Below are 15,715 nucleotides of genomic sequence, written 5' to 3'. Positions count from 1 at the left end.
CCAAAATAAATCATGTCGGCACATGCAAAAGTTGGGGCACCCTAAGAGTTACTTTTTACAACGTCTTAGATCTTAATCAGTTCATTATGACTGAGGCATGTCAACAGTTGACATTAGGAAATATCACCTTGTGCCAACTTTGGCTCTTCAAACATTGTGAAAACACTCAGCTGTGGTTTCCTCTAGGTAGCTATGTAAAACTCTGAAAATGAAAGTTACTAATTCTCACAATGCAGGTGAAGGGTACAAGAAGATGGCAAAGCGTTTTCAACTGGCAGTTTCTACAGTGTGAAATGTAATTAGGAGAGCATAACTATGGAGGTCAAGATGAGAAAGGTTAGTGGACTCTGAAGTGGAGATGAACTGTTCCACTGTGCTGGGATGCTTTCACAAACAAGACCTTCATGGAAGAATCTGTAGTAGAAACCTTAGCTGCATCCTCATCATAAATAAGTGGTCTCCTGCTGATGAGAAGTAGTTGTGAGCAGTGTTGGCACTCTTGAGAACATGAGTGGATTACTGATAATAACACTGAATGACCTGTCACTGGCATTGCAGCAGATAAGTTGAACCCACTTTATCAGCTTGGTATTTAGTAGTGAAGAGCGCTGTATGTTGGAATGACACAAGTAGACCTCTCTTTTACAAACTTATTTCATTTTGTGAAGTGTATTAACACAGAATTTACTCTTTTTTTTGTTTCCTGTCAATTGATGGCTTTGTAGCATAGAGCTGTTTTTATAGTCTTAAATATGGTGATTTGCTGTTTTTCTCTGTTTATATTATTGCTAAACTGAATATTTTTAGGTTTTGGGGCTGTTGGTTAGATAAAACAAGTAATATGAAGTCATCATCTTGGGCTCTGGGAAATTCTTTTCTTTTAAAATGATTTCACTTTTTTAAAAATTGTTTTATTTTGGGCTGTGTATGTGTGTGGCAGACAGGGAGAGAGGGGATGACCTTGCAGCATAGCTCCCTTGCCGGAATTGAACCAGGGATGCTGCTGTGGCATGCGCTGTAACTACCCGGCTACCAGGGCGCTCCGTGATTTCACATTTTTTAAAAGTAAACAACAGATCAATCAATCAAAAATTTGATCCTGCCTAATTCAGTATTCCCCTTTCATAGCGTTTGATGGGTGGGCTCCCTGTTTGACATGCTATCAGAGCTATAATGAAGTTAGCTGCTGTTAAAATAGCATTAACGTAAAGTGGTGAGACACTTGATCTTATTGTGAAGCAGCTACAAGAAATATTGCATTCAGCTGCTGCTTTTTTTTTGTTCAATAATATCAACATATATGGACTTTCTTTTGGTGCTTGACAGTCAGCAGATTACTTGTGTTTTGTATATATATATATATATTGCAGGGGAGGAGTGGTAGCCACAGTGAGCTGGGAAAACCCTACAGTTACCACCGGCCATCAAATGTGACCACCTGTCTACCATTCCATGCAGTCTGCCCGCCCATTGTTGACAACCACAAAGCTTGTGCATACAGATCGTGCCATTGAGTTATGTCTGTTACCAGAGTTATTTTCAGATTTCTGCCGTTTTTTTGGTTAAAAATATATGTTACTCATTACAAAGGTTATTGGTGGTTTGACTGAGAGCAGTGTTTCATTACAACATTAGATATGTGACAGCCCCTTTCATGAAGCCTTTCCAAATTAGCAACTGTGTCTTTCATACCTGCCAAATTTCTGAAGAATTCTCCCTCCCCGCCATGCCTTTCTGAATAATAACAGAGCAGCATGAAAGATCAAGTGATAATTCCACACAGCAACTTTAACACATATTTCACACATGTCAAGAGTTCATAATAGTCAAAAAGGGGATCATATTTCATGTTGAGATGGACAGAAAGTGAGTCAATGGCCATACATCTCACGTCTGTCTTTATCATCTCACAACTAAAGAAAAAATCAGATGCTAGCATGTCTAGCTAAAGTAAACATATGAAAGTCATTCAAGTCCTGAAGCCTGTTCTGATTATGTATCAGAAAGAAAAAATTAAGACAAATGGAAGATCTGGATCAGATATGATAAATTATGCTTTTATTTAGTGTGTGCAGCAGTGGTAGGTGATGGATTGGGGTACCTGTAAATTCTGCCAGGCAGCGGGGTAAACGGAGACCCTCTGTGGATGTGAATGTGACACCATTTGAGCAGTTTGACCTGTCTGACCTCATGTTTAGGGCTTTGGGGTGGCGAGTGGCCTTGGCTCAGTCTGCAGCTGAGCGATTAGCTCTGAGCATCTGTCGCCTAACTTTTTGATCCTCCCTCACATCTGCACCATCGTAAGTCACTGCAGTGTTAATGTGCACTTAGTGCTTAGCCACCCTAGACGTGGGGGGTCATGGCAGATAAAAGAGGTGAGATTGAGATGCAGTGTGCCGTCTGAAAATGGGAGATAGCTAGGAATGGATGGATTCATTGATGGTTCTGTCATGCATTGTTGGGGAGAAAAGTGAGGAATAAAATATAGTAGGGGAGGGATGTTGTAAATGGAGAGGGAGCACATATACACACACTTGTCAGCCTCTTTGCCAGACAGTTATCTAGCCCAGCCCAGGAACTAGAGAGGTTGTTGCCTTTGTCTTGGTCAGAGAGGAGGCACTAGAGGCAAGTAAATCAGCTCTTTGTTTTTTTGTGCCGCTCCCTAACTTGTCTCCCAGTGTTCATTAATTTAATTAGAGATGGAGAAGGAACAGGCAATAACATGCCATGAGATAAAACCACACGTACATCCAAATGTTCTTTGGTAAACTAAGTCAACAACACCCCACATGGGGAAAAATAGCCCAGACCACAGGTGCTCCCCCCATCAGCCTTTAAACCTGCAGATCTGTATATTACACTTGTCATGGTCTTATCTGTCTGCTTCCATTGAGGAGGGGGAGATGAGATTTGGGACTATTGTCTACTGTTTTTTGTTTTCTGAAATGAACATCTCACCAACATCTTGATCTTGAAATGATGAAGAAAGTTCCACTTTGATTCATTTTATTATCTAGACTCTACCACATTCATACTGAAAGTTAACTTGGCTCCTTATGCTCATTATGTTTGCCTAAGATCAGGTTATGGGTCTATCTCAAGGCCAGCTGCAGCTGAAACCGAGACACTATTGCTTCAAATAAAAACCAAGAGCTCTCAATCAATGAGGTCAGTGTCTGGTCCCTTAAGTCAGTCAGGGGGGGAAAGGTGAAACTCCATCCACTCCCATGACATCAGAGCAGTGAAGCAGCCGCTTTAATAGTTCCTCCCCTCCCTCAGCGTTAATCAAAGTATCTGCAGTATTAACCTCAGCATAGCCCTGCACTGCTGATGGCTGTATGGGTCATAAGACCAGTTGTTGTGAATGTGCTCATTGTTGAACATGGACAAGTTTTCATAGTGGATCACAGTCGTTCTGCATCACAGTTTTAAAATGCCTGGGGAACATCCAAGTCCTTGTGATGAGCAACATCGCAGATGATGTAACCCAGCTTCTAATATGGATCAAAAACGCACAGCATTTGCATAGGCTGCACACTGAGGAATATTAATAGGCTTGTGCTAAATTTAAAGTAATACCCTACATCATCAGTGTTCAGTGAGCTCTCTACTTGCTGACGCAGAGTGCCCCTCTTCTCTGCTTCCCTGTTATAGTAATCTTTGCCATCTTCCTGACTCCCTAGTTCATGTCTGATGCTTAACACAATAGACAATCGTTGGACGGATTCTGAGAGGAAATAATCATCTGTGTAAATTTCTGAAGAATGTGGATACTGATAGATTAGCTCTACACTCTTTGGCAGCTCCAAGCATTGAAGCCTGAAAAGAATAGTCATTTAAATCTGTTATTTCTTGAAGACAATATATGGGGGGGGGGGGGGGGGGGGGGTTGTGTCTGAAGAGACTAAACTGTGGAAATGGTAGCTGGCATTTATTCAGGTTTCTGACCGAGCTGTAGTGTGTTTGGATGAAGGGGTTCAGTTCATGTCAGTGATGTATGTCGCTAATGTGAACAGTGGCTCTGATGTGCACAGCAATTGCGACTCAAAAACAAAAAAGTGCTTCTGAACATGATGAAAAATATATTTGGGAAAATCTTCAGAAGACATCATTTGTAATTCTCTCACTTTGTTTTTGTTCTTTTTCTAGGTCAACAGTGAAGTATCAGAGCCCTTGAAGTTCTCAGCTTTGATGCAGTACAGGTACAGCTGCCTATTCCCCAACACTTTCTAAATTTACTTTTGGCATGTCTCTTACTGAATCATTGTGTCTGGAGCAAACAACACAGGTGGAAGATAAAATGTGTATGAAGCCTGTCAGACAGAGAGGAAACAAATAGGTCAGATATGTCATTTCAGAAAGACATGCTGTGAAGAAGAGGTGCCAAATACATTTTTTAACTGACTTCTTCTTTAGTGATATTTACGCAATCAAATGCTTAGAAATGTGTCATTATTGCAAAAGAACAAGAAGATAGATGTCTTGTCTGTCCATATCCAAATTGGCAGCACATAAGCGAACACTTGCTTAGATGACACCATTTAAAAGGCATCCTTGGTTTTATTAGTTTAAATTGTCTGTTATGTAGTAATATACATTTTGTCCACTCTGACATCTGCTCTGCATCTTCTCTATCTCTGTTTCCTCTAGTGCTCCGAGTGCAAGATGACGGAAGAGGTGATTGTCATCGCCAAGTTTGACTACATGGCCCAGCAGGACCAGGAGCTGGACATCAAGAAAAATGAGCGCCTCTGGCTCCTTGACGACTCCAAGTCCTGGTGGAGGGTTCGAAATGCCACCAACAAAACAGGCTTTGTGCCGTCCAACTATGTGGAGAGGAAAAACAGTGCCAGGAAAGCTTCTATTGTTAAGAATCTCAAAGACACACTTGGTAAAAATCTGTTATTTATATTCATTTCAGTTAATGAATTCAATATTTGATGGTTTAATAATCTTTGGTCACTTAGTTTATTTACATTTAGGATCTCACAAGGTTCCAGTTAACCTGTATAGATATTCGCACTCAAACATTTCTATATTTTCAGTCACACCTAACGTCTTTTGATGCTTTGTGTTTCATGCACAGTTGTTGTTCAACCTGAACTAAGAGAACATCCTTTATCTAGGCCAGCTCTATCTCAGTTTGTTTTTGACCACATGTTGCGGTGTCTTTTGTACTGTATAACAAGCAACCACAGAAAGAGTGTTCCAGACTGATGTCTGATTGGTTGAAACCCTGATAGCTGCTGTTTTCTCACAGTGCACTTGCACTGAACCTTTAGTGTTTGATTGGAGCATCTATAGTGTAGCGTCTGATGAAACAAGTTGTTTTTCCGTTTTCACCTGAAGGATAAGGTAAAACTAATCTTATTTTTTAAAAATGTTAAATGCTGATGCAAATGAAGGTGTTCTTGTTTTACAGTAGTGGCTCAATTTAAAAGTATATGTTGTGTTAACAAATCTAAATATCCAATCTCAAACAGAGGATTTCCTCCTGTACTTTTATCACAACCGTAATAGATATGGCACAGGTGTCGTCTGCACTGTCAACACAACAGTAATATTTCAGGGCACTGTCATTTGCCAAGGGCCTTGTTCTGCCAGGAGCACTGAAAGCCAAATGTAACTGTGTATGCAAGCCAAGGTTACCATTTGCCTTAGCTTAATTCTACTTGATGACAGACATTCATGATATTTGGGATGCAAACTCTGACCACTGGCATCCAGTTTGGAACACAGCCATATACCCTGGGATTAAATTTGGCTTGGATTTTACCATTTAATAATTTTATCCATGTGTTTTTTCATGAAATGTGAAGGTATTGTGTTTAGGGTCTGATGCGTTTCATACTTTAATCTCTGATCTGTTCTGCTCTGCAGGGCATCATTCTCAAATAAGAGCATGAAAGGCTTGTCCTGTTTGCCGGTATGCTTCTGCCATGCTTGTTTTCCACAGATCTCATTACATAACACCTTTTTAAAGGTTGTACACCAGCATTTACCACTGTATTAAAAGGAGACTTACACAGGATATTGACAGTAAATGGTGTTGACCTTTTTAATATACAAGTATAGTCCATTTCTACCAGGTTATTTTAAGTTGTTTTAAAGAAGTGTTGCACAGATTTCTTATCAGAGAGCAGTTTGTCATATATTACAGTTTGTCAGTGTATTGTAGTATTATCCAATGTATTATGTAGCCAGACTATGACACCAATGTCAGCCCCTTGCTGTTGGACCTATCTGACAAATGCACATGAAACCACACTCATGAGACTGTGAAAAGAGGTAGCCTTATCTCCTTTTCTCAACTTTGATGTGGTGATGATGCACTGGTGCATAGGGTAACCTGCAAGGAACCCCAGGGCCCGAAGTGGCTTTTGTTTGCATATAGTACTGAAAGTATGGAGGGGGGTGGGTGTTCTAGGTATAGCTAACCGTATGTGTGTCAACAAGCTATAACCATATCCCGCGCTGCAGTATTTGCAAGACATATATCTGTTGGACTCGTGTCTTCCTTTTAGCTGCACAGGGCTTTTTCTGAATGTGTGTGTGTGCAAGTATTGGTGCGAGTGGAAACCGTTGACATTCAAGCTCTGAAATGCCCTGATGAAGAATGCTGTAACTGGAAGAAACCTCTTGAGGCTTCTTCTTTAAAAAAAAAAAAAAAAAAAAAAAAGAACCCAGGTCATTCATTTTTTTTTTACTTTTAATCATGTCTTCAATTTAAGTTAACTGAGTTTAATTAACAAGACTTTTCCCATTTAAGTAGTTTAACTGCTGCACTGGAAGCCTGTCCAGTCCGTTTTGCCCTGAAGTGTGTAGGGTTATTTTATTTGTCTGTGTGTGTGTGTGTGTGTGTGTGTGTGTTTGTGTTTGTGTTTGTGTGGTTGAGTGGGAGGGTGTGTGATCATGCACCACAGCAATCGAGCCTCCTAACAACTTTCCACCTGTCACTACATCCATTGATCAAATAACCTCAGGTGAACAGCTGCACAGATGACACACAAACACACACAAACACAGGCTCAGGTCTCCCTCTCTCACACACACACACACACACATAGCCAATAAAACATGAGCTAATTCAAAACATGAGCTAAAGCATACTGAGCGGCCCGTAAAACACTAATACAATCACAGAAAGCTTGTAAATACTTCACCTCCATGTTTACTATTTATGATCTAAAAGTAGATTAAGGACATTTTAACTTGGGGGGATTGTGGGTGGTTATGTTTGTGGTGTGTGTGTGTATGTGGTGTGTCGGGGCAATAGGAAAATAAGCCTGATGACCACACTTTTAATATGTAATGTGGGAGGAAATATCAATCTTTCTTTTCTTTTTTCTTTCCTTTTTTTTTTAAACAAGCTTGTTGCTGGGTGTGGAGTGGTGTCATCGTCTGAAAGAATGTGTGAGGGTATGATCTGTCTGCAGAGGGCTGAGTGAGTGAGTGTTTGAGTGAGTGTGTGTGTGCGTCCATTTCTGTGTTTGAAGATTCATGTTTCCTGGGTTTGTTGTAAAGTTATGAGTGCGTCTCTACAAACAACTGCAGTCATGTGACACTGAGCACTCACTGACTCACTCTGCCCGTAGTTCCCCTCACAGGGTATCCGGCACCTTGTTACCAACACCAAACCGCCATTAAATGTTGTTGAAATAGCCCTCTGACTTTCTCTACATCTCTGCTCTTTCATCTGCTTTTCTTTCTGTCTTTCTCTCAGTCTGAGCTTCAACCCCCTCCCTCTCCTCCCTGCTTCTTTCCCTCTCCATGAGGCCTCTGTGCTGTGCCTTCCAGAGCTGAACTGGAGGCCTCGCTAACCCGCACTCTCATTGGTTCAGCCTGACCACATGGTCAAGGAGTGGGCCGCCCTGCTCTGCTATCCGCCCAGCTCTCTCTCTCTGGGTGTTCACATGGAATAACTCTACAGCTGCAGTGGGGAAGAGAGCAGGGGCCGTGAAAGAGACAGAGAGGGAGAGACGGCGAGCCCAAAATGGACATGGCTAACCTATTCAAACATTTCTTTCGTGAGTTTTCAACTTTCTTAGTGTTCTGTAGCAACTTAAAGTTGTTCTGATGTGTTTGTTGTTTCAGAAGTGGTGTGGAAATCTTGCGTCTGAACTTTGAGCTGTTTTTTTTTCTCTCTCTCTCTTTGGTCTTGCAGAAGCAGTTGTCAGATTTTTTTTTTTTTTTTTCATGTCTCGCTAGATTTTTCACTTTGGTCATAAGGCGGTTTCAGGTTAGCCAGATGAATGTGTCATATTTAGGTGGAAAGTGATTTCTGTGCTAACATGTTGTGCTGGCAGAGTGAGAGAGCGGGTGTCTTAACAGCTTTTGAGGCTGTGTCTGTGTGAGCGGCTGCAAAGACTGGGTGGATATGCTTTTGAAAAGCCTTCTGCTGTGCCGAAGCCTGTAATTGCCTCAGCAATCCTTCTCTGTCTCTTTCTTTTAAACACACACACACAGACACACACACGCACAGATATACACACACATTTTAATCCTACTCCATTTTTTTCTAGTATTTGTCCCAGTGAGTGGGCTGCAACTCAGTGGATTACATTATCATACTTGAAGACCTCTTCTCCACCCTGTTTGGGAATATCTCAAGACGTAGCCAAAGTCTGTTTTCTTTTATGCTACCCTCAGGGTGAGCTCGCTCATTCTGGGAGGGTCCCCCCCCCCCACACACCCCCACCCAACCACCCGCCAGTCATGAGCTACAGTTGAAGGGACGTGGGGTGCTCATGTAGAACACTGTAGTCATTGTGCTGAGAGAGGAGGAAGGGGTCTCTGCTGATTGATGGGACCCGGACTCCCATCTCCTACACCTCGCTCGGTTATCAGAGGAATGTCATTACCCCGGCAGCTCCGTGCGCCATGGATACTTTACAGCCACACCGACACACTTTTTCAGAAGGTCCTGGCGCACACCCACTCTGTAATCTCACCTTGTAACTGTTGAGTGGTATCTCCTGTCTCTGTCTATCTTCCCTCTGTGTGTGTGTGTGTGTGTGTGTGTGTGTGTGTGTGTGTGTGTGTGTGTGTGTGTGTGTGTGTGTGTGTGTGTGTGTGTGTGTGTGTGTGTGTGTGTGTGTGTGTGTGTGTGTGTGTGTCCACTGACTTGCCTGAAGACAGATTGTAGTCTAAGGAGTGTGGGATGAGAAGCTACCAAAAAAAAAGTAGAGATGGGCTAACAAACCTTCTTACTTGTGTAAACTGAGAGCTGTTAGTCTCCTCTCTCGCTCGCTCGCTCTCTCTCTCTCTCTTCCCCCTCCTCTGTTTTCCTGTTTCTCAGCCTCCCCAGCGAGCGGAAACTCTAATTTGAGCCACATTTCTCCCTGAGTATTGGAGGAGAGCAGGCCAGAGAGGAAGTGAGAACTTATGAGGAAGTTGAATCATTGTGTGGGTCTGTCTATTGGACTTTGTGGCGGTCTCTGTCCCTCTGTGCTTTCTAGCCAACTCCCTCTTCATTTCTCCAGAAACACCACTCATTCTTTATTTTCTAAGAAGCAGAAGACATAATCACTATTAAGAGATTGGCACAAACAGTCGTCAACATCACTTAGGTCTAAGATGTTTTTCTCCAGTAAAGCTGTCCACTTTTCTTTGGAGTCTTCTGCCATTAAGAGGAAGTGAGCAGTGGCAGTGCCATTGCTTTAAACATGTTAGAAGAGATTAATGCAAAGGTCTACAGCACAGCTCTCCTCATCTATTGAACGTAATGGTCACTCAGGCTGCAAATAACAATTAGTTTTATTATCGATTTAATCCACTTAAACTTAAATCTACTTTAATCTACATTTTGCTTGGTCTTTAGAATGTTGACAAAAAGAAAAGAAATGCCATCACAAGTTCCTAGAGTCCATGGTGGAGTTTCAGTTCAGTATATTCAGTTCATTATCATCTGTCTCATTTGACAAGTTGGAGCCATTGAATTTTTGCTAAAGATATTATGTAAACAATGAATGGATTATCAAAGTGGTTGCTGATTAACATTTAACTTAATTGAATCATTCTTCTTATGGTCTCATTTCCAGTTTTGAATGGTGTTGGCTGGCTCTCTGACATAGTTAGTTTTACGTGCCCGAAAATATTGTTGTCCGTGTCATGAGTAGCATGGGGATGAGTACAGACAGAAGGCATCAAATGTCTGACTCATTTGTAATCTTGTTTACTTATTTTTTTTCCAGTTTCAGTTTTTTGACTATTTTTTGGGGCAAACTTCATGTATGGCAACATTTATCATCTGAGGACTTCTGTGAAATTAAATGTAGAAAAATTATGTTGATATTTTTCAAAGTAAAACATTATTTTGGCAGCAGTTTTTTGTTTTGACACTAGTATTGAAAAATGTCACACCCAGGCTGACTCATTTTTGATTGGGCCACAACTGCTAAAGATGACCTTAATCTTTTTCTTTTTTTTTTTTAAATGTTACCTTTCTTATTCTTTATGAACACATCAGTGTCTGGACATCTGTACATGAATACTGTGGTATTAAAAATGATTGAGTCAGTTAGTTAGTAAGTTCAAAAGGACATTTTTGTTGGGTAGAAATGCTACAGCTGGTGTTCAGTTCCTGACTGTGATGCTGCACTGTACAGAGCAGTAAAAAGCTGCCTCTCCCTCCCTCTGCTCTGCTCCATCACAGAGACTGATGGCTGCCTGCTTTTGATGTCTTAGACGGCTGAAGTTAAAAGAGCTTTGCACGTTTCCTGCACAGCTATCAGTCAGCCATGTTAGCAGCTTGATTGAAGCTTTACTCTTAAAAGGCTGTGCCTGCCATCCCCATTGAAGAATTCGCCAACACACTCTTGTCATTATATTTAATGTGTAAGTCTTGTACTATTCCATATGGCTGAGGGCTGCTGTGTTTTGTCTCATGTCTGGTGAATGCGTGTGGCGCACGCTATCTACATATAGAGCTCTTTTCTGAGAGTCTACAGTCTCACCAGTGACGGCATGACCTGCTAAGTAATAATTAGTCAAAGTAGCTAAAATTACAATTACGACATTATGGTGACTCATCACAGGCTAGTGCTCAGGCCATTTGGCACTTAACTGACGACTAGCAAATTCATAACACACATTTGGCTCTAAAGATATAACGATTTCTTTTGATGAGCAAGCAAGGTTTTTCTCTGCTGCTGAACTCGTCCAAATGATCATGTTCTGTTCAAGTAAGGGGATGTTCAGGCACTGTCAGACAGCCTGACGCGGGGTGTTGTCGTCCACAGAGGAAGAGCCCTGGAATGGAGGGAAGCCGAGGGGTCGAAAGGGCCCTGGCAGACAATGGACAGCCAGCCAGCGCAGGGAGGCCAGAGTTAAAAAACAAATTTAGTTCCTGTCTGTCACTGGTCGCTGAACAAACTCCCCGGCACTTTCTTCTCCTCCCGTTGCTGCATCTCATCTATAAACAAAAAGTGAAGTTGTTGGAGGGGTTTAACATATGCGTGACAAAGTCCCTTCGTCATTGTTTGCTGTGATTTACTGCCATTTGACGCAACATGGCTTCCTTCCTCTGCATCCTTCTCTCAGGAAATGCACAGGAAAAAGCATCTGACGTAGAAAGAGAGTAAAGTTTCCAGAGTGCACACTGGTTTTTAACTTTCTCCCCTTTTGGTAGGCCTTTCACAGGCAGCAGGTAGTGGCATGGTTTGTGGGTTTCAGGGGAAGCACTTGGTTACCACATGTGCATATACACACGTACAACTCTTGCCTTCAGATAGAGTGATCAAATATATCAGCTAAAGATGGTTAATATTTTTAGCTTTTCACTTGTTACTTCTCTTGCACATAAAATATCTGCTGTCTACTCTATGTGCATGGAAATCATCATGGAGTTAGTCATTTACACTAATTTCCCCTTTTTAAGATATAGTATTTTAGCATACAATTGACAAAAATCTGTATTTTTCATTTTAATTAAATTCTGCTCTCCCTCATGTGTCATGTTGTGGTGAAGGTAGCAGGTCTGGCTGGTATGGCAGATTACTGTCCCATAATTAAAGATTCTCAGCTTCAGTCCTCATAACAACCAGTGATGAGTCTGTCACAACAGCTATGAGTCCTGTCTGAAGCGCTCAACCTCAGACTGCTCAGTCATTGTAACTGGGCTCTTATATCATGCAGTCGGACAAGGGGGAGCAAAAATAAAAATAAATAATATAATACTTTATAAATATTGTATGTGTGTGTGTGAGTGTGTGTGTGTGTATTCAGAGACAAACATATGCTTCCTCCAGAACACTCCTTTTTTCTTGTTTGTCATCAGATATGTTGCTTACAAACACTCAGCGTATTGAAATTGTACAAAGATTGTGCCCAAAGTTCACCTTTAGAGTATTAAAGTATCACTCACCAGAGTCAGTTACTGTCCCTTGAGCAGAATGCAACTGAGTCCAATGCCCTTTCTCTAATCAGTGCCATGCTGTGTGTTTGGTGTGAAAGCCCCAGTAAGATAAGAGTCGCTGATAAATTGCAAGAGGAAGCACAAACTCAATTTTCTTCTTCGTTGCCACACAAGTGAATTCTCAGCGGTAAACCCACAGCAGCATGACAGATGCTCAGATGCTCTCAATAACAATGCCCCTTATCTTCTCCTTGTATTGTCTACCTATACTGTAGCTATACAGGCAAATCCCAACTTCCTTTTACTACCTTTGCTTAGATTGAGCATCTAGTCAAATGCGTGACCTCTGGCTCCATGTTTTTTTAATGCAAAGCCTTTGTATGGCTGTAGAAGGAAGTGGCAAATAATATTCCAGACAAGGACAGTGATAACAGCTGTGTTACCTGGCCAGAGAGATAAAATATAAAGCTCTCAATTGTCGGAGTTCTCAACCAGAGCCAAAAAGTACTTTATTTATGCGGGGTTGACCTCTAACCTTTTGTTTGGAGCTAACTAGGTCATTTCAAACTGTGCAGAAGACACATCCTGGGGCTTGCACCTGCATGAACATGTTTCTTTTTTTCTTTTTTGGCTTTTTTTCCCCAGACTGCACATGTGACATTTTATCTGTTGAGGATCTGGATTCAGTAATTTCTTTTCATCATTTCAACACCTAAGACGAGAAAGGGATTATGTGTTTGTCATATTTTCAATATTTATGTCACTGTTCTTTTCTTTTCCTGTTTCTAACATAGAAGAGTTTGCAGCGAGGCACAGGTAGACCTCACCTTCACGTACAGACATCAGCTCTTAACACCCTGTCTGGAGTCTGTAGTTATGTACAGTGGTGTGTCTAATAACAGGGTCTACCTGGAAGCAATTTGACGCCGGACCCTTGGTGCTACCATGAAATTTGTCTCCACTCCTTGAGTCGCGGCCACCTTTCAGTAACTGTTTATCTGTGGTGAAGCAGGTTGAGCATTGTGTTGTGACACATTAGTCACGTTCCCTGTGCGGTAAACAGAGACTACACCCTATCTTCCTGTGTAATTTCACACAGCTGACTTTAGCAATAGCCTTAGCAAACGTAATCAGAAAGAGTCATTACTTAAACTGCTATCAGTGTCTGCCTAGTCACAGCTGTAATCTGGTTTGGGCATATTATCAGTCAGACCTGTGATAATCACAGTAGTGTCATGTTAGTGTGAGATTTAGAAAAATGTCATGTATTGTAGCATAGGAGCTGATTTCTGGTCTCTTGGAAAGTGAGAGTGAGGCGTGATCTCAGCACTATGTCCTCTGCTAGCTATGCATGTGTTTCATGCAACTGTTAGCATGCCAGGCTGCCAAGTGGAAATTCTTGTCCAGTAAGACGATGACCACAGGGGCTGCCAAAGCTCGGCCTCAGGGCTCCATAACCCAGGAAAAGGCTAAAGGGTCCGGTAATCCCCCCCCCCCCCCCCCCTTCTGAGTTGTTTTAGAGGTGGTGCAAGTGAGTTCAGGTTTTAGATTAATGCCAAGAGGTTGAGTGAATGTATGATAAAATACACCCTTTTATGCATGGTGGTCATTCATCTGAGTCACCCACTTGACATTCAGCCTGTAAAACAGAAAGACTAGTTGATAAAGTCTTGATAAATGCACTCTAAATCATCCCTGCACTGCACTGAAGGTTAGCTCAGTGGGGTGCTTGGAAAGCGAAGGGGTCGGGGGTGGGGGGGGTGGGGGGGGATCAGGGAGAGCAGAGGGGAGGAACAAGAGCAAGAGAGAGTTTTGGCAGAAATCAGATGGAGTTTGGTATCCAGCTGCAGTGCAAGCAAGGCTGCAGGTGTCGGGGCAGCTGAGGTGATTAGTACAATGTGATTAGCAACAATGAAATGAGCAGTCAGCACAGTCGAAGCTAATAATTGGGTATTTTGTTTTTTAACCTAGTACCAGTTTTAATTTAAGTTTCCACTGGATTTAGTGGACCATGCCAAAACAAGTTTTCATCCCACTCATTTTTTTTTTTTCTTCAACCACACCAGCATTGCTTTTTTGTTTCCTCAGCACCTAGGCCTAATCCCCAAGAATGTACTTGGATTTGGAGTGGGTGGGGGTACAGGGGGGGGTTGTGGCACTCTAATGTGGACATGGAATGATATTTAGCCCTGCTTACCCACCCTCCCTGTATTTCAGCACAACCCCTAATGCTTATTATCGCTGCCTGGTATTTGTCTGGGCCTTTTTCCTCCACCCTTAAATTTTCAGAGGTGTTTTTTTTTTTTTTCTATTAATGGTGTATGTATGTGTGGTTTTTGTTTTTCTGTTCAGACTTGTTTTACATCAATGGAAGGCTGTTAAAACTGGAATTTCAGGGACTTGTGTTTTAATGAAATTAAAGTTTTAAAAGAAGACTAAAGGCCTGCGTGTCTGCTGATTCAAGATGTCAGCTGGCTTGTAATTAAGTTTCTGACCTAATATCTGAGCTTTAATTCTGATATGATGATGATGATGATGTTCTAACAACTTTCCTTGATTATTTTGTCCAGGAATTGGGAAGGTGAAGAGCAGAAAGGGGGGCGGGATGAGAGACACGGCCTCCAACGCCGACTCAGACATGTATGCAGATAATGGCGAGCGGCTGTACGACCTCAACCTGCCCGCCCTCGTCAAATTCAGCTACGCAGCAGAGCGCGAAGATGAGCTGTCGCTGGTTAAAGGCACACGGGTGGTGGTGATGGAGAAATGCAGCGACGGCTGGTGGCGCGGCAGCTACAACGGACGCTCTGGCTGGTTTCCGTCCAACTACGTGACAGAAGATGTGGATGGGACGGCAGGGGGAGGGGGAACAGGCGGGGGAGCGGACCCACCTGGATCACTAACAGAGAAGCTGGCGGCTGTGATGAACAGCACCACGAACGGGAACAGAGTGCTGCACACAGTCCAGGCGCTCTACCCCTTCAGCTCAGGCAACGACGAGGAGCTGAACTTTGAGAAAGGCGAGGTGATGGAGGTTGTAGAGAAGCCAGAGAATGACCCGGAGTGGTGGAAGTGCCGCAAAGCGGATGGACAGCTGGGCTTGGTGCCCAAGAACTACGTCAATGTGCTGGACTCCACCTCCCATAAACCCACAGCGGGGCCTGCTGGGCCGCCCACACCTGACTGTGATTACATCTCACCTTCAGGCAGCGGGCGCTTTGCAGGGAAGGAGTGGTACTATGGGAAGGTGACGCGCCACCAGGCAGAGGTGGCCCTCAACCAGAGAGGCGTAGAAGGAGACTTCCTCATCAGAGACAGCGAGTCATCGGTTAGTAGCCCATACCGACTTAACAAAGCTCC

At 42.6% G+C, this 15,715-nt stretch overlaps 1 protein-coding gene across 3 annotated transcripts in view; it reads left to right on the top strand.

The window, feature by feature from the left end:
* Positions 1-15,715, top strand: part of nck1b (NCK adaptor protein 1b) — a 28,165-nt gene that overhangs the window by 8,269 nt on the left and 4,181 nt on the right. Inside the window, exons 2-4 of one of the 3 annotated variants that reach the window (XM_053342614.1) lie at positions 4,150-4,202; positions 4,651-4,891; positions 14,926-15,683. In XM_053342614.1, the coding sequence (XP_053198589.1) occupies positions 4,666-4,891; positions 14,926-15,683 (984 nt within the window). In that variant the 5' untranslated portion in view covers positions 4,150-4,202; positions 4,651-4,665. Of the gene's footprint in view, positions 1-3,926; positions 4,203-4,650; positions 4,892-7,862; positions 8,028-14,925; positions 15,684-15,715 lie in introns of those variants that run through there. The other 2 variants (XM_053342615.1, XM_053342616.1) reach the window with 2 other exon arrangements.

The sequence above is a fragment of the Scomber japonicus genome, chromosome 21, assembly GCF_027409825.1.
Source record: "Scomber japonicus isolate fScoJap1 chromosome 21, fScoJap1.pri, whole genome shotgun sequence".
Classification (NCBI taxonomy): domain Eukaryota; kingdom Metazoa; phylum Chordata; class Actinopteri; order Scombriformes; family Scombridae; genus Scomber; species Scomber japonicus.
This window is presented reverse-complemented; position numbering and strand designations above follow the sequence as displayed.